At 37.8% G+C, this 19,313-nt stretch overlaps 1 protein-coding gene across 8 annotated transcripts in view; it reads left to right on the forward strand.

The window, feature by feature from the left end:
• PTPRK (protein tyrosine phosphatase receptor type K) overlaps window positions 1-19,313 on the forward strand; it is a 407,780-nt gene that overhangs the window by 303,136 nt on the left and 85,331 nt on the right. For all 8 annotated transcript variants that reach the window (XM_071806572.1, XM_071806569.1, XM_071806570.1 and 5 more), the window contains exon 8: window positions 9,292-9,594. In XM_071806572.1, coding sequence (XP_071662673.1) covers window positions 9,292-9,594 — 303 coding nt within the window. The remainder of the gene's footprint in view (window positions 1-9,291; window positions 9,595-19,313) is intronic.

The raw sequence follows: 19,313 nt of genomic DNA on the forward strand, positions 1-19,313 counted from the left end.
TGTTCCACTGACAGGACAAGAGACATACAGCAGCTACATTGTATGATACAGGGTCATTACTGGCTTTAAGCCACTTAATGAATTTGTGTTTCAGCCAAGGTTTATCATATACATTCTATGGCAGATATATATCGCCATGTGATATATATGTATATAGTATGATATATAATGGTATATTTTGTGAAAGGGACAGAGCCAGAGCAAGGTGCAACATATGGTTATTACTCAGTTTTACCATACAAACACAGCACTGGAGGGACAGGTTTGTGGGCTGTGCCACTGGTGGAGATTGGAGGCTTTGCTGATGGCAGGGAGGGGGCTGGAGGGTGGGTAGTTTCAACCAGGGGCTGCCGGAACCAGATGGGACAGAGTGGGAATGGGAGCAAATCAAGTGGAGAAAGTTTCAGTAGGTGTGTGGAGAGAGAAGGTGCATTTTGATGAATGTTTAATCTGTGTGGGGGGAAATGCACGTGTGCTATCTGTGTGTAGATACACATGCACATATATATGTGTTAATAAAAATTTTGAGTGGGTATCATAACTACTGCTTGCAGGTTTCAATTCTTAGTTATCAGACATGAATGTGACCCTAATTTTATTCACACCTTTCTATGCTTACTGTTTATTTATTATAGACTGTGTTCCACATTTAGGCACCGTATTTCATATAGTGATATTTATGCTTCCTAGTTGTAAGCACTGAAGTTTTTATATACAGGAGAAAGGAACTAAGGTTTTAACAGTATCTATAGAAAACTCTGGTTTTGCTTATTCACACTACTCCAAGTTAGGAATTTTGCATAATGCTCATAACATCCTAAGTTCCTAAATATATTGTTTGTAAACAAAATCATAAAAATACGCTTATGAATGTGCATTGGAGAGAAATGGAAAATGTATCATCTAAGCAAACTGGTGATTTATATTCAAATGAGAATGGAGCCAGGCTCTTCTCAGTGGCAAACAATGATAGGACAAGGAGTAATGGGATCAAGCTGGAACACAAGAGGTTCCACTTAAATTTGAGAAGAAACTTCTTCTCAGTGAGGGTGACAGAGCACTGGAACAGGCTGCCCAGGGAGGTTGTGGAGTCTCCTTCCCTGGAGACATTCAAGGCCCGCCTGGACACATTCCTGTGCGATCTCACCTAGGCGTTCCTGCTCCAGCAGGGGGATTGGACTAGATGATCTTTCGAGGTCCCTTCCAATCCCAAACATACTGTGATACTGTGAAATGTTTGTAAATTCTTTCTTCATAGTGTCAAATATTTAGGTTCACTGTTAAAGTGGGTAAAAGTGTATACGTGTGTGTGTAAATGCATATTATATTTTTTTATTTATTCTTTGTAATATCATTGTTGATTTAGATGATGAGTTTTCCATTCTGATTTAATATGTCCATGAGACTAATGTTTAAGTCAAAGTGTCATTTTTTTCCCCATCACTGTTAATTTTGTATTTGACTTTACACAATTAATCTTCACCATTGGACAGAAAAAACTTGGTCAGGTTTCTGAGGTATTTTGTAATGTCAGAGTTTCCCTGTGTTTACTCTTGCAGTTTGATGCTTGTTGATGTGCTGATTCATGTTTTACAACACCAGATAGGTTTTGTTCATCTGGAGGAATGAGCTTAAAGAGATCATGGCAGCTTTTCCTTTTTCCTCCTTGACTATACATCTGCTTTTAATTTAAACTCAGAGGAAAAAAAGAAAAAAAAAAAAGTGGATTTCTGCAGCTAAGCTAAACTGGAGGAATCAATGGACTTTATTAGCAAGGGATGTCTAATCTCTAAAGCTAATACTAGACTTCACAGCTATTGATTACATGCTAAAGATGCACAAACTATTAATCATGCATGGAGGCAATAGAATAAACATACTATCAAGAGGGAATGGGCAAATAATCATCAGTAGTACAGTTATATTTCATCTCTTTACTATACTGCTGAAACAGGGACAGCTATATTTTACATCCAAAAGTTATGTCATAAAATATGTTGAATATCCCCTCATTGCTAGTGAAACTAGTGTACTACTGCTGATTATCTATGTAATAATTCAGATATTTTCTTCAGCTCCCTGAGGTATGTGGTCAATAAGAAATTTGTAAGCTTGCTTAATAAGTCAGTTGCTAGATGAAATTAAAAGAGAAAAAGCTCATGGATTTTCGTGCAATCACATTATAACCTTCATTTACAACAAAATAAATTCATAGTGCTAGTACAGTATAAATGCCATTGTTTCATTTATTCTGAGCTCATATTTCACACAGCGAATAGTTGGACATACTAATGTACACAAAGTAGTTTATTTTTGTGTTTATGTCTGTATTTGTTTTGTATCCTCTGTGTGTTATACATCTGAGAACGGAAATGCTCAGTAACCCCTTTGATTTTTATCACGAGCATACACACCTGGTAATTTGTCATTTTCTGTCTGAGCTGAAATTACATCAAATTGCATGACTTTTCAACTTCACTTGAATTCTCTTTCTTTAATAGTCACTATCTCTTAATGCTTCCAAGTTTTAAAAGATAAAAGGCCTGAGTTTTCAAATTTGGTTGCCTAGTCAGGCTTCTATGCTGCTGACATGGAACAAGATTTGAAAAAAAAAAACAAACACAAAATTATTACCTCAGTTAGACTCGCCAACCTGTATTTACGTGCATGGCAGGAGTCCTGGGCTTTGTATGTTCTAAGTATGAAGGATTACAGATACTTCAACACCAGAATATCTGGAAAAATAACATATTTAATTCACTTATGAAAAGCCTATATTGATCCAATTAGCAATATGATGTTGTGTGGGCTTGGCTTGGAATACACATAAGTAGGTAGGAAAGAGTATCTGACTGAAGAAAAGCAGTTAATGAACTATCATTAAGTAGTTGTTAAAGGATTGAGGCCAGAGTTGTTAATTGATTTTTGCCTTAATCTCCAAGCTGGCCTTTCACTCTACTTGGAATTGGCCAAAAATATGCCAGAGTTACAGGCAGGAAACTTGAATAGGATTTACAAGAATTGTTCTGTCATGAAATACAGAATGGTTCAAGGAAATCAGGCTGAAACACATGGCATTCTTGGGATGTCTGAATAAATTGGGTCTTCCTGTATTATCATCAGATTGTTAAATAATGGAGTTATTGGGGGTTGGTCTGAAGTAAATTCTTCTGGACTTGTAGATTAATAATCCTTGGAAAACAGAGGTTTCATCGTGGATATTCTAGGACAGATCACCTCACCTAGGGATTTTTGGTAGCTTTGTTCATAAGTTAATTATGGGATGCTTCTTTGATGGGCAGCAGTTCACCTGCAGAAATGCAGTTCACAGTCGATGTGTTTTCCTGCTCAGAGTTTCATTGTCTGTTGAAATGTATAAATCTCATCCAGTCCTTTTCAATGAGTGATGCACTTTTATATACAGCAATCTGAACCAAATTTATGATGCAAGGGAGTGTAGTATCTATGTAAAAACTTTCTACATGATTCATTGCTCACTAATAACAAAAGTGATAATTGAGAGTATTGCAACTGAACCGAGCAAGTGAGGAACCTTTGTTTGTGGTTTTCTTGGTGTACATTTGACAGCTATTCTGGTTTGAGTTGTGCTTCCTCAAATGGTTTCCACTCATGCCATTCTTCCATGCTCTTATCAGGGGTCTTTTGAGAGGAATTTTTTACAGCCTCAGGACTGTAACATATTTCTTTTGAAATTTGGGAACATTTTGTTTTTGTAGGACCTTGCATGAACCGAGGAAGCAGCAGGAGGCAGAGTGACATCTTAGAATAATCCTCTTTTATTTCCCACATGCCAAGGAGAGACCTATCCTGTAAAGGTCAGGAGAAGCCACAGGACAGAGAGGCTCATGTTCTCAAAAAGAAAAGTCTGGGGAATTCCAGTGGCTGTTCAGACTGAGAATATTAGAATAAAAATGAGGACATGGTTTTTTCTGTGACATTTTTGGTTTAGGGCAAGATAATTAAAGAAGTCTCTGACAGAAACACTGTGGCTTTTAATTACAGGATTGCTCTCTTAACCCAAATGTACTCTGCTGCTTTAATAATTGTCGTACATTTGCTTTTCTTTGTCAGAATTTTTATTTAATATAAGCCCCACATATCTTCACAGTTCCCTCAAACCTTATGCAGATGTATGCATTATCTCACCCTCGAAGTCCAGTTAGTTTTCACCTCCTGTGTCACCAGTGAAGCTGACCTGGGTCACTCTTAAACTTCTTATGAATTTCAGTCAGTGTGGTTAAAGCAGAAATTTGTAGTCAGGTCCTCAGTGTAATGCCATACCAGAAGGAGTTCAAGGGGAAGAAAGATCTGAAAGCCAACTCCAATTAAAGAATTGTATACACAAGCAGTATATAGACAGTACGTGGTGGTGCTTGAGAAGCACCATCTTTATCTGAAATGTTTGTGCTTTAAAATTTTTCTGATTGTTTTCCATTTCATGCAAACAAATACGTGTTCTGTCTGCTGGTCAGATGATCTAACTCCCCCTCCCCTGCTAGATAAATGGAAATGAAACTGTGTCTTTCAATCAACATTTAGGATTTCTGAGGAAAGGCAGGAAAAACAGAGGACTTGCCATGCTTTACTAGCCTCCTTTTATGAGATTTTTTTCACAACTTTGGTACATTTCTTTTTCTCTGATTGACAGCAGGGTTATATGTATTATCATTAAAAATAAGTTCCAAAGAAATGCATGCTCTCACCTTTCTGCTTCTGCAACTGTGAAGGCTTTTGTATTCATTGCCATCTCTGTGAAGACAATCTCTATGAAGAGGCTTTGATATTGACTTGTCGTATCATGTGTTGCTTATCAAGCACTAAAAAAAATGAATTTCATTTTATCCGTTATCTGGAGCGTCTTATTAAATCATCCTGCAGTTGAGAGGTGGTATAGGGTCAACAGGTTCAGTCTCTTTTGCCGTCTATCCCTGAATTATTAACCTTTGGAGAATTACTAAACCTGTTCTTTGCTTTATCCCATAAAGTTAGGTTAAATCTTTTTGATCCATAAATTGTTGCGAGTGCCACATGCATGTAATTCTTTTACTTAATGCAGTTTCAGGATAAAGAATGAGGATTTAGTAATCTGTATAAGTGTAGAGGTCTCTTATTATTCTGGGTTTTTCTGTTCTTTTGATATTCTATCAGTGCCTCTGATTTTAATTGGTTCAGTGAGAGTAAAAACAGTCAGATCAGAGGATGGATCCAGCTTGGTAGTGTTCATTTGCCAAGAGATAAAGGGAGGGTGATGAGGAGGAAGATAACAGAGTTGGGCATTGCCAGGCACTGAGAACAGAAGACAGGGGGGAAGCTGGATGTCAACAGAGGCGGGAATGGGGTGGAGGTCCTGGCAGCAGCCTGGGAACAGGAAGTGTCTGGCAGACGGGAATGTGCCCTCAGCAGAGGACTCAGGAGGAGAGGAAGGTCAGCCCTGCCACCACCACATTGCCCATATGCCTTTTTGCCTATTTTCTGTTTCTTTCGGAAGACATGACTCTGCCAGTCAGGATGTTTACATTTAAGAGCTTGATACAGTTACAGGATATTGAATTTCCTGCAGTGGCAGATGCCCTAAGCACTTTCTGCTATCACCACAAGGAGCTGTCTCCAGGGTTAAATGTATTCTGTGCTGGAGAGAAAGTCTTGAAAAAATAAATTATGAATACCCTCTCCCCAAAATTTGAATTTTAAATGCAAAATTTAATGCAAAAAATATGCTGTTTCACTCAAGTTCCAAGCTCTCAATCAAGAAATCTTTCAGAATGAATAAACCAAACTATTGTTTTTCAAATAACATGTCCTTATGCTCAGATATTCGCTTAGTGTCTGGGCACTGTTACGCGTTTTCAAACTTGTCCTAAGAAAATCTGCAAAAAACTCGGCTTCTCATTTTTGTTCTTTTTAAAAAGAGTTGGCATTTTGGTGGATGCACAGGCAAATAAAGTGTAAATGAGCTCTCTCAATTGCTGCTGCTAGCTGATACTGTCTGGTGGCCAGAGCGTTGGTGGCTTGGGAGCTGGATACCCAATCAGTTTTCTTTTGGCCCTGGCAGTAAATCACCTTGTAGCTTTGAACGAGCTGTTAACCTTTTTGTGTATCTCCTTGCAGAAGAGGATTAACACCACTTACCTGTCTCACAGGGGCAATTGGTAGATTGTTTGGAAAATATTAAGTGCTTCCTGCCGTAATTACTGGAACTCCAGCTGATAGGATAAAAAATGAGCAGGGATTTTAGGATAGGGATATTTCTTTCCTCTTTGACATAGGACACTGATTTGACATGAGTAATTCAACAATGAAGTGAGAAGTTGTGGGCTTGAATGTCCATGCATTTTAGATAGAAGTTCTAGATGTGACTGAAAGAGGAAAAGTGAGAAAAGAACATCTGGGAAGACAAGTTGTAAATTGATTTTCTGGGATTAGTAGAACGGAAAAAGTATCCAGAGATCAGAAGAGAATACGTAAATTGAAATTAGATCCCAGCAGGATTAAGGAAATGTTTCAGTAAAATGCAGACCCTGAAGTGTGATGGAGAAAGGGAAAAACAGCAGATGAACACTTCTCTTGCCCTCATCAAGAACAAAGTTATTCTTAATGAGATGCTGAGATTTTTGGGAAGCCTACTGAAAAATTCAATAGTGTTTTATCTGAGAAAAATAATTATTCAAAGATCGCTTTCTGCTGAGGTGTTGCAGATGGAGCCTTTGTGGTGTGGTAGTTTGAAACAATTGGTCTTTACCTCTAGAGATCCCTGAGATGAATGTTGCCCAGAAGCGAGAGTAAAATTGTGTTTTTAAAGCATCGTTCTAGGAGCAGTGGGACAGTTGGCAGACTTTACCAAAGCTGTTGAGAGACTCTGCAGACTTTAATTACCATCTCAATATTGCAGAAGTTGTTTAATTTCTGCCAAAGAAGGGAATAGTTGTGAGGAAGCGAGATCGCACTCTGTCTTTCATTCTTTCCTTTTTGACAGGTGAATAAAGGATGCTTTTCAGTGTCTCCTCTGATACTGTGACACACTTGTAAAATTTGCGTAGAATTGTAAAATAATTTTTCTTTAAGATTAAAAAAGCTTTAAACAAAGCTTCTATTTTTTCTTCTCTTTTGAAAGTGCCATACAACATAGTGTGAATGCAGTTTAAATCTTGTCATGAAAGAACTGATATGAAAATGGAGTGCATTTTCTGCTACTGGTTAGTTGGCTTCAGGCATTAACAGTTTCAACCTTCATGGCCAGACAAGAAGTATTATGTTGTGTTTATTTTAAAAGCTCCAATAATTTTTAAATTCAGTTTTGAATTGTGTCTCTGGTGTGGGTGTTGTTGAAGGCACAACATGGATTAGTGGAATAAAGAGGAAATTAATTAAATGAGAAGAACCATTCCATTTCAGAAGGAAAAATAAGCCTATGATACAAAACTTCCTTGGTGAAGGATACGTTTGCTCTTTTAGGCCTCAAACTCTAAATCAGAGTATGTGTAAGTAGGTTTTTCGCTGCCATTCATATGAGAAAAAGGCTGATAATATATATTTTGTTTCCTCTTTTAGCAGTTCTCGTCCTCTGTGATACCTGAGTGTGTTCGGGTTTTTTCTAAGTGCTTGCAGTAGCCAAGGAAGTACTGATTCTTAGAAAACTTACCAGTTCCTTCAGTAGATCTACTGTGTTGCTACTATTTTTTTTTTTTTGTTTTAATGACTCTCACATCTGTCTGTACTTGCTAAAGCACCAGCTGTTGTTTACTCTATAAAAAACCCTTTTTTCCTCCTTCTCTTCAAGTCTCTTATCTCTCAAGGACGTTTTCAATGCTTTTGTTCAATTTCAGATTCTTATTGTCACGGTATAGAATATGTTCAGAAAGCTACTGCCCAGGAAGTGTACTTATTCATTAGTACTTTTTGCCATATATATATGATAAATCAGTACTTAAGGGCAAAAGGAAACATGCTTGTTCAAAATCCAGAAAGGGAAAGATAGATCATAGAAACAAATAGTCACAAATCTTAATCCTTAACAGTCATCATGTTACTAGGAATACCTTTATGTTATATTTAGAATTTGGTTGTTTTGATGTTTGAAACTAAATGTTTGCAGTTTGTCTGGCAAACTGCATGCTGAATAGATTACACTGATTCAGATTTTCTTCTTTCAATATACCATCTGTGTCTTTGGCTGGGAGTTACTCTTGTTTCATAAATGTAAGTTACAAAGAACTTCTATGCCCAAAAAGAGAAAAAAATATATGTACATTTCACTTCCTTGAAAAATCTCAACTGTTTTGACCTTACACTACAAAGACTCCAGGCTGAAGCTGTATCTCCAGCAGGCTTTTTTTTCTCTGGTGAAGAAGGATGTATCGTCAGGGTATAAAGATCCCCTTGGTGTATTTCCAGTGAAACTCTAGTATATATAGTCATGGTCATGATTTTCATTGTGTAATCATTTTAATTAAGTTCAACGATAAAAGTTAGTCTTGCATGAGGATTGAATGCATTGGAGAGACAATGAAAGATTGCTGACAGGTTAGGGAGCATCACATACTCTGCTGGTGGAAATGCATGTGTGGAGAGCTGCTGAGCCTGGGTAGCAGGTGAAAGATTACCAGCTCAGAGCAATGTCCAGGCAAAGTTTTAGGGATCCAAAAGAAGCGAAATACAATGAGAATATCCAAAAGCGGTTTTGGTAATATTTCTGAGGGGTTTTGCTTGAATGAATAGCTTAATTACTAAAATAATAAACATTCATTCATATCTGCATCATTTTGTAACTGCTAGCTTATTAAGGTAATTAGTATGATTAGTATTATAGCATTGCTTGGTGGCATGATAAATCGTAGTGTAGTGAACGTTGATTCTCTCTTAATTTACGCAGGTAAAAAAAGGTAAGTGGAAAATCAAGAAGGGAAACCAGTGGTGGCAGCTGGGTGGCCTTTTGGTTACTCTTCTTGCATCTGCTGCCCGCATTGTCGATGGCTTTGAATCACTGCACTGTTAATTAACAATTCTTTTTCTCACTGTTGCTAAGTGATAATCACTGATTGAAACCTGCAAAGAGAGGCCGGAGAAGAATGAAATAAAAAACCAGAGACTGGCAGGTTTTTTTCCCTTCAGAGTACTTGTACAGAGGATGATACTTCTAGTACTAAGTCTGTATTTGTTGGATATCTATCTCCTTTGCTTTCATATTCCTAGAGGCATCATCTACCAGGTACAGGTCAGTTCAAGGCGGAAGGATGTTAACAATGTTTTTCTTCATTGTATTCTGTTTTCTAGAACCTATGAGAACACCAAAAACGTTGAAGATCGCTGAGATACAGGCCAGACACATTGCTGTGGATTGGGAATCTCTGGGTTACAACATCACTCGTTGCCACACTTTCAATGTCACTATATGCTACCACTACTTCTGTGGACACAACGAGAGCAAGGCAGACTGCTTGGACATGGACCCCAAAGCACCCCAACATGTTGTGGATCACCTGCCTCCCTACACAAATGTCAGCCTCAAAATGATCTTAACCAACCCAGAAGGGAGGAAGGAGAGCGAGGAGACCATTATCCAGACAGACGAAGACGGTATGTGGAAATGCTGTTATGGAAATTACATCCAAGTCCAGTCTAGACGGGTGGAAGGAAATTACTTTGTGTGTTACAATATGTTTCCTGAAGGATGGAAGTTACATTAATGTATTAATTTGTCCTAAAACAGTAGCTTTAACAGTATTATAACTGTCATCCTGCATATATAACCCAAATGGTCCATGTAGCGCAAGTCAAACTCCATCTCTCTCTCACAAGAAAAGGAGGGTGGATTCCCAGTCATTCTGAAAATGTGCTAATGCAGGTAATGAGAAACGTGGTGCTGATAGGTGAAGGCTTCTTCACAGTATTAGGTGTAGTATTTGAAAATTAATTTAATTCTGTATGTTTATGTTTAAATTTTGTTTTGGTGCTTAAAGACCCTATTCAAGTTATAAAACCTCTTCAGCAAGTATATTTGAGCAATAATTTATGTTGCGGGTTACTGTGTATAGTATCTGTTAACTGTTTGAAAGCCACACATCAGATTAAAGTATTATTTTGACAATTTGGGAGTTGGACTCAACGATCCTTATGGGTGCCTTCCAACTGAAAATATTCTATTATATGATTCGCCTAAAATGGTCTCAATGAAGTTCCATTGACAAGACAGTTGAACTTACCTTAGCTGGGAAGAAATACAAAATGGATGTAGATTTTAATGATAACATATGATAGTTAGGCTATGAATCTTGGTATGAAAGAGTTTAAAACAAAAATAGATATTTTTCCCTAATAATGTATAATTGTGGTACTGAAGAACAATTTTACTTTCCTTTTCTTATGTTTAGATTTCATTAAAATATTGACAACAACAAAATGAAAATAGAAACTGCCATCAGTAACAGAAAAGGAATACTTGTACTAATGTAAACGTGTAGATACATAAGATAAAACTGAAAAAGGTGATGTGGTGTTTGCCTGTAAAATGGAGGAGAGTATAGCTTTATATATGGATAGCAAGCAAGGTTAGAATCTGGTAGCCCTTTTTTGCCATGTATTTTCAATTTTACAGGAAACAGAAGAGAAATATGTTTACTGTTGCAATAGAAAAGAGAGAACACTTATTAAGTAGGTAAAATATGAGGAACTGTAGAGAACTGTAGAGACATATATATATCACATGAAGATTTATTGACAAGTACAGAATTAGAATATTTCATGCAATTCAAATTATAGTATTACTTTCTAAAAAAGTTAATTATAAATAGAATCCATGGTGGATTATTTCTGTATCTATGTTTACATTCTAGATGTTTGTGGTTGTTATTTTCCTTTAGGTTAAAAAAATAAAAAAGTAGCTGTAATATTGTCAGGTCCATGGAAAATTGATTTATTTTTCTTTTTAACTGAATTTTCAAGAAAGGTTATGGTTTCTGAGAGCCTTTATCTAGTTAGTTGTGCAGAGATGGTGGCTGGTTACTATAGCACTGCTTGTCAAGAGAAGAGTCAAGCGCATATGTTTTGTCATCTGGATTTGTTGTTGACTATTTTTGGAAAATTATGCACAAAAGGCAGGTTTTGGTCTCAAGCTAGGACACCAGTGTGCTATTGGTGAACTTGTTTAGACTCAGCTTTGTTGTCAGAGGTACCATAGTATAGAAACCACACCCAGTGAACAAAAGTTGCTAAGATAAACTATTTCAAGCAGATGTTGTTTTCAAGAAGGGATTAACACATTTTAAATGGTACCTACATTTAGATTACTGGTGGTAATAATGCTTGTGACCTGAAAATTGCTTCTTATGAGGTCTACAGAGTGGTACTCTTGCAAAGGAAATGCGGATTTTTAATTGTGCATTACTGATTGACTTGAAATTCTATATCTGTTTTGTCATGTATTTCAAAATGCAGAGCATGCAGACAATGTGCAATACAGAGGGCTTGCAGCCATCCCAGAGGATCAAAGGTGGTGTTGTCACACCCGTGTCTCTCCTTGAGCTCTCACGGCAATAGGAAACTGAGTTCTGTAGTTGGCTGCCTATGTGTGTGGTGCTAGGTTAGTCCCATGTCCAAGTGACCAAGTACCTGTCTGAAATGGTTTTAAAACACAGTTTGCAGCCTAAAGCAGACTAAGAAGACTCAGACTAAGAAGTTGAGAGCAAGAGGATTGCGGTCAGAAGTAGTCTTGTTGTTGTAATGATTTTTGCAGGTTTTGTAGAATCAGTGTCATGTTAATTACATAGTGGGACCATTATCAGTGATTCATTTATGAGAAGGAAAATAGAGGGATCAACAGCATTTTCCTACACTTTTGTAAATAACATTAATTAGAAATAGCCACTGATTACATGACTATCTGAAACTGCACTTACGTTGTGTACTTTTCATAAACAGAAACTTTGAAAACTCCAGATAACAACAACAGATAATTAACTTCTTGTTAGCTTTTCTGTAGTGCAGTATTTTTTCCAATACTGTTCTTTATAACAAGGATCTGCTAACCAAGTAAAAACTTTGTAGACTGTTGGAATTAAAGGTTTCTATCCCACATTTTCTTGCCTCTCTTCATCTTTACCATTTTGCTCTCATCTTCTGTTGTCTTGCCCATCTCCCCCATGCGTCCAGGTCTCTGTCCCTTTCCTCTTTGGAGCCGTGACTGATAAATGAAGGTTTCAATACCTTGTAATTCAGTATCTGCAAGAAAACAGAACCAGGAATATCACTCTGAAAGTAGCCTCCTTTCTGACCAGACCTAGATCTGAATACTTGCTGGTTTTAAGTATTTCTCTTTAACTTGGATAGATGAAATTAATCTTTAAAGTATATTATAGTAATTTGCAAAGAGCTGTATTCTGCATAAAAATTAAGCCTTTGAGCAATACACTGTTTAACAAGTTGTGCAAAACCAAGATGAAAACAAGGAAATTCGTCAGTGTTTCATGGGTGAAACACTGTCTTTCATTTTGGGGAGAGACCACACCATCACTAAGATTTGGGAGAAAGCTCTTCTGAGTACTCAGGCTCTCGGCGTTACTTGTGCCCTAACAGGGATTTATTGCTTTGCCTGCCTTGTAGTGGAGATGGACAGTGTTTGAAGGATTTAACAAAGGAAAAAGAGGAAGGCTGGCACAATCTGGGGGTGCATACGTGCTGGGAAGAGGTGACGTTTTGCATTTTGAACAAAGTACAAGAACCAGCAGTGAATTTATCGCTTAGCATGAATTGGTAGCGTGCACATGTTCTCGGAGCTGCCTGTTCACAAGGGCACTGCAGACTCAGAGGGACCCATTTAAGAGCAGCGGATGGTGAATGGGATTAAAACAGATAAATGCTTCCTTAATTTTTAATTGGAAACAGATGCAAAAGGCAGTGGATTAACAGGAATAGTGACATTAGGTCTGAGAGAGCAGCTATGGAGAAAGCAAATCATGAAGCTCAAAGTGTTCAATGGTGATTTTATAACTAGTAAGGGAGTGTGTCAGTTAGCAGCATGCAAGCAATTAATTGAAAAAGATCACTTGGAGTAGGAAAAGTACCCATTCTGGAGCTTAAAGTATACCAAAGCTTTGGTCTGAGCCAAAGGACACATTTGTTGGATGCAAACAAGGTCCCCAATTCTTTCAGAGAGTGTGGCTCATCCAGCTCCCTGCAGAGACAGACATCTAGAGTTGCAGTGCGGGGTTAAGGCACCAACTGTCCAACCATTACTCATGCTCCTGGGAAAACTCCAGCAGGCTCCTCTTGCTGGGAAACAGCAGAGAAAGGGAGAAATGTTCTAATTAGAGGACAAATAATTTAAAAATTTAAATATTTAGTGTACTTTCTAAATGTGTGGAAAGGAAGTACTTTTCACCAACTTTGAGGCAGGATTTCATAGAAATAGTTTACGTTTAATATTTTTCTGTGTTTGATAGTAGAGCTATAAGTTGCCTTTATTAAAAAAAAATTAGAATATATATGTATATATATATTTTTTTTTTCTCCATTCACTATTTGATATGAGAAGTATTTTTCCTTTGTGCTTTTTCAAGTTGTTCTGGCACCTCAAGAAAATATTGGGGGGTGGAGGGAGGGGAAAGAGGAGGTACGAAATATGCTTTGATCAAAGGGAACAAACAAACAGTTCTTCAAGGAGCTTAGGAAAAAACACAGATATAAATTTTATCAGTAGCATTGTAAAACTAACAAAAATAGCCCACCTGGGAGAAAAGTTAATGCAGCGAGATGAGCGAGGTAATACGTCCAGTGCTGCAAAGATTGTTTGAAATGGCAAACTGTCATGAAAAATGTGTAACTTATCTAGCCAAGTGACATGTGTGTGGATGTCAAGTGAATCCAGTGTACTAATCCTATTGGGAAAAAAAATGGTGAATTATTGTAGTTAATAAAGAGAAGCCCATAACTAAGAGATAAAAGTTTAAATGTGAAGTTGTGCATAAATGCCACCGCTAAAGGTGTTGACCTCAGTCCTTGACCAAAAAGGGAGACTAGTGACCTATGTGTCATGAGCAGGGGCAAAAATTAGTTTCAGTGCAGTTAAATAAGAGAAGAAGTTCTGTGTGTTTAGCAGCAGTGAACTGAAACTGATTCTAAGCGATAAAAGGAACCTGGGGTAATCTATTTGTTCTTCAGCTCATGAAAATAACCCCAATTTTTTTTTTTTCAGATAGTCGTTAAGATTTGCTATTGGTATATCAGTGAGAGAGGAAAAGAAGTGGTTGCAGAAGGATGTGGGCACTTTTTATTAAAGACATCAGAAAAGTTGATGTGTGAGAAAGAGAGAAAATATTTAAATTATTAGCAGAGATTTATTTTAAGCTTACACTGAACAAACAACTAATGAAGTAAGCTGTTTTAAGGTGCGACAGAGACTAGAAATGCAAGCTAGGATTTATATTAATAGCTCAGGAAAAATTGACCCTGAAACGCAGAATTATTTACCTTGGCTGAAACAACTTCCCGCTTTCATTTCCTTTAGATACCTAGATTAGAAGCTTTATAGCTGAAAAAGTGATACTACATATGAAGTTATTTGTAGAAACGCTGTGTTTGACATAATGATGCCTGCAAATAGGCCAGAATTAGCGGCTATTATGGTAGTTTGTAGTGGAGTGAGGGCTCACACCCGTGGGCCCAGGAGTTCCTGTAATTCCTAGGCCATGCACTAGCTGAAAGCACTCTGCGTGTTGATTTGCAGTTGTAAGGTATGTATGTGAGGTTATTTCACCCTGGCATGGAGAAACGTTTCCAAATCCCAGATGTGAGGAGTACTGAATTCAGCATTTGGTGTAAGAAGGTTTAAACAGTATACTGTGTTAGGTGCCTGAGCCCTCAAATTCACCAAATCCATAGGTCATGGATTTAACCCCATTTAATATTTGCACCAATACCTGTGGTGAGTGCCACCGTCGCTGAGACTGATTAGCTGCTGTTGGCGTGGCTAGGAGCTTGACTGTAAGCATTCGTATTTGCTGTGTTAGTAATTTTATATGTACCGGGAGATCTTGTCACTGGCGGGAGCGGGTCAGCACCCACGCGGCCCAGCAGTGGCCCCACGTGAGTGACACAGACCTGCGCAGGGCTGGGGGTGTTCGCCACATCCTAGGGAGCACAACCCAGTGTCCTCTGCTGTCCCCCACCAGTCTTACTTCTCCAGGAGGACAGATCATTAACCAAAAAGCACGTGTGCTGAAGGAGGCTGTTAATATGCAATCAGTTTTCTTCTTGATAGCATTTTCTTCTTCAGTGTAAACGTTGCAACTTGAGCGATTTCCAAATAAGTCGTTTTTGTCACCGACTTTAGTGTCAATACTCTTATGGTAAAGACTGGCAATAGCAATTCTGATTTTTTTTCCTTTTTATTACATAAAATTTGCTTCTATTTAAGCCTTAGTCTCAAGTTATAAAAAAACCATAAAAGTTGAAATGCTAAATCCTTCAGAAAAAAACAAATGGGAAGGTGGGCCATTTTTATTGTTTGCAACATGTAAACAGTAGAAGAGATTGACTGTCACCATCTCCTGAAAATGAGCATCTACCTTCAGAGAAAGACTGTAAGTTTGTCACTAATACACTTTGCTTTGTGAGTACCACGAAGGAATTTTCCCCACTACAACTGTGCATATATCTGCAAATAGCCTTTACCATATAGCATAATAATACTCGGTACAGCTTTCACGGAGTTTCATAATCATAAAAATACTCTGTTTACATGCACTCTCGTTATTTTGTAGCAGGAAAACTGAAGCAATATAAATTCATTTTTATAGTGGTTGCTGTCGGTTAATGTGTTTTTCTTCCAGAAGTAATGCATTGTAATATAAATTTCCCGTTAAATTAGTGTAGAACAAGGTTTAAGTGACACTATTTGTGCATCACAATTTATTTGTAACTGCAACATAATTTAATGCAAATATATTGCTCTAAAATGAATTGATCTGCTGTCAGATTGATGGTTTGTACTTTTATTGTGCATAGTATTTATAATAGTTCACCATCCCAAATGTATATAGAAGAAAAGATTATCAGTTATTCACCCCACAAATATATAGCTTCATTAAAAGGGCTCTGGAGATGCATGTAAATCATGAAAGAAGAGGTTGTGATGTTTCTGCTATAAAACCTTACTGAAATTCCCTTTGAATCTGTTTTATGTTGCTTTTATATACATGTCCGTTTTATGCTTACATACTTTTTAATAGGAAAAATGATGGGTTTTTTGTTTAAGTTCAAAGTCTTTTCTGAAACCCATACAATTAAACCCACCTAAACAATTTCGCTTCCTTAGAGTTCACTTCTTCAGATACGTGTAAATCTTGGCTCGTTGGAAGTTTAGCGTAGAATAATGAGTGTGAAAGGAAGAGTGTTTACTGTTGTTGTCATTGAGAGATGGTGGGGTCATACTTCACAAGGTCAGCAGGTGGAGAGAAAATCAATGGGACCAGAATCTTTTTAAAGAGAGGGTGTGAAGGCTGAAAGGTCCGAGTCCAGCTCCTCTCACAGCTACTTACACTTTATGAATTATTCAGATACCTGGCTATTGATAGGGAATCTAAAGTAACATACATCACCTTAATATACACTTGTAATAGTCTTGAGTGTTTTGATTTAGTATAGACTATAAGTACAAGGGGAAGAGCGAGAACTCACATAGGAAGAAGACTGGGAGTTGCGACAGCAGCAAAGAGACACTGTTGTGGGCAATGGGGCTTCTGGAGATGCAGCCACAAGCCTGAAAAAAGCCTTTTGAGCTGTTTGTGAGGAGGCTTCCGAAAGCTGTTATTAGTACAGGGGTGATGTTTACCTGGCTGTTTCTCACTGGAGTCCTGGCCAAATGTTGTACAAAAGGGAGCACAGCTTTGGAAAGGTGAAGCTTAAGGTATTTCTTAATTCTTTAGAGTCATAGGGAATAGGCAGCAATGGCTGCCTACATGGAAAGATTTAGTTTGAGTCTTCAAAATACTGTTACCAACAGGTTACCTTGCTTTTGTTAATTTTTTGTTTCTTCTTTTTTTTTTTTTTTTAAATGCTTTCAGCCTTTTAGAAGTATTTGTTTGTAACTAACAGCTGACCTGAGTACAAAAACATAAAAACACGAATGCGGAAGTTGAGGCTTTATTTTAACTAACCTGACCAATAAATCTATGGGCCTGCTCACAGATGATACTCTATTATTCAAGGAAATTCCTACTCCTGCTTTTCTCTTTCTACACTTCCCTTTGCCCCGTTGCTAAGACTGTGAAAATAAAAGACATTTTTACTGTGGTTGAGCTGGAAAAAATGAAAGGGAAGAAATAACTTAAGACCTAAACATGTCCTTCAAACTAAAATTATGTTCCTTTTTCTAGGTATTTGAACTTTTATTTGTTTCTTTGTTTTAATTCCAGTTGAGCTCTCAATCAGTTTAATCTGTTCACAAACTTCATTTCTGGTGAATGTGCAGGGGTGGGCGAGGTTTGTGGGAATTACTATTCTCTTTTTCTAGACAATGTTGCTTTCTTTTATGTTCTGACCTTATTTTTACTGGGATTCCCAACAAACTGCTCATCACTGCTAGCTTCTGTTCTTATGCCCTTCTCATGCCAGTGGTAAGAGGAGCATGAAACTAACTGGGATCATGTAGTTCCAGTCAGTTTAACATTGCTTCAGCTGCCACAAGCAATGAATTTTATATTGCAAGAAGAAAACACAGTCATGCGATGTGATGAGCCTGGAGGCTTCTCCCATTCGGGTGTTTAAACAGAAATTGTAGGAGGCTTTATTGAAACTGTAGAACTTAGAGTCCTGCACCCAGTTTCAATTGTATGTGAAAAAAGTTCTTTAAAAGCACCACACAAAAAGTATTTTGCAGTTTTTTGAGCAATTTTGTCAGTTTTCTTTTTATCTTGCATGCTTTAACATGCTTTGATGTCCAATTTCATATTCTGTGTGCATTCCCTGGTGCTATTCTTATGTTCCCTCCCAAACAGATATGCATGCACACACAGACACATACATGCACACATGGGCACGCATCTTCCAGGCAAAATGCTGTGTGCATCGGGGTATATTCATACTTCATTCGAGATATAGAGAAGAAAAACAATACATTATTCCCATGAAATTAAACGCAAAACAAAAAACACCTAGAGCAAATCTCTGAATACCACAGGGTGTGTCACAGCTTGTCAGGCTTCATCCACTGCCCAGTCTGTATCAGGACCCTGAACCAAAGCAAGAATGTACAATTTTAGTTAAACATCTCCTGAGTCTTCGCTTGACAGATGGATGAACAGTTTCTGTGAAGTTCTCATCTGTTTACTTGTGGGCTGTTTTGACTCCATTAATTTATTATTAATGTGCCAAATTATGTTGTTTGTAGCAAGGGTCAGATCATCATTTATGGGTTCCATGTAGACTGCAATAAATCCTACTGTTGAGACAAACCGCTCACTCCTTGGTGCTGTTAGCTCAGTGCTTGGTGCTTCCTTTGATCAAGCGGGTTTTGATTGATTTTTATGCTTTGTAAAACTTCTGTCTGCTTCGATAATTAATACCTGAGAAATGTCATGCATGAGGCTCACTGAGAGTTGCGTTGAAGAAAACAGGCTGATTAAGAAGGGGAGAGAAATATATGGCAATATATTAAATAGGAGTGACATTTTAGCTTGAAAAACTGCAGATTTGGGTAACTTTGGCTTTTTGAGAGGGGAGGGTGTTTCTTTGGGTTCAGGGTTTCTTCAAGCACTCTCTTATCCTCATCCCCTTCTTTCAGCATGTACGTATTCAAATCTAGGTGAGCTGCTGTGGTTAAGAAGGAACTGTATGTGTAGGCAAAAATATCTTGTAAGCTGAAATGGGTGATAACCAGGCACTCCCGCCTGGCATTGATGGGATTACCAGGTATTGTGAATCACTCGGGCACAGAGGCCTGAGGTGACCCTTGAGATGGGTTACTACACCAGAGATATTGGTTCGGTTTAAAATTAGAAAGTAGGGTCATCTTAGTGTGGTTCATTTCAAAGCTTTGAAAATGCCTCTTGCTGGAAAGATTTGAAGACTTTTGATCCCTCCGCAGCACCAGCATGTCAGTGGCTGGAGGACGTGGCAGCTGAGCCGGTGTCTTTGCCCTGTGCCCAGCCCCCTCTTTAAACGAGGATTTCTTTTAAAACAACAAATCTTAAGAAGGGGTGACTGAAAACTATTTAGTAAGCATTTCTCTCGTTTGGAAGAAGGGGTATTACATAGGCTTTTCTTTGCCTTTGATTTCTCTTTTTAAAAGGATTTTAAAACCG

The sequence above is a fragment of the Patagioenas fasciata genome, chromosome 3 (genome assembly GCF_037038585.1).
Source record: "Patagioenas fasciata isolate bPatFas1 chromosome 3, bPatFas1.hap1, whole genome shotgun sequence".
Taxonomy (NCBI): domain Eukaryota; kingdom Metazoa; phylum Chordata; class Aves; order Columbiformes; family Columbidae; genus Patagioenas; species Patagioenas fasciata.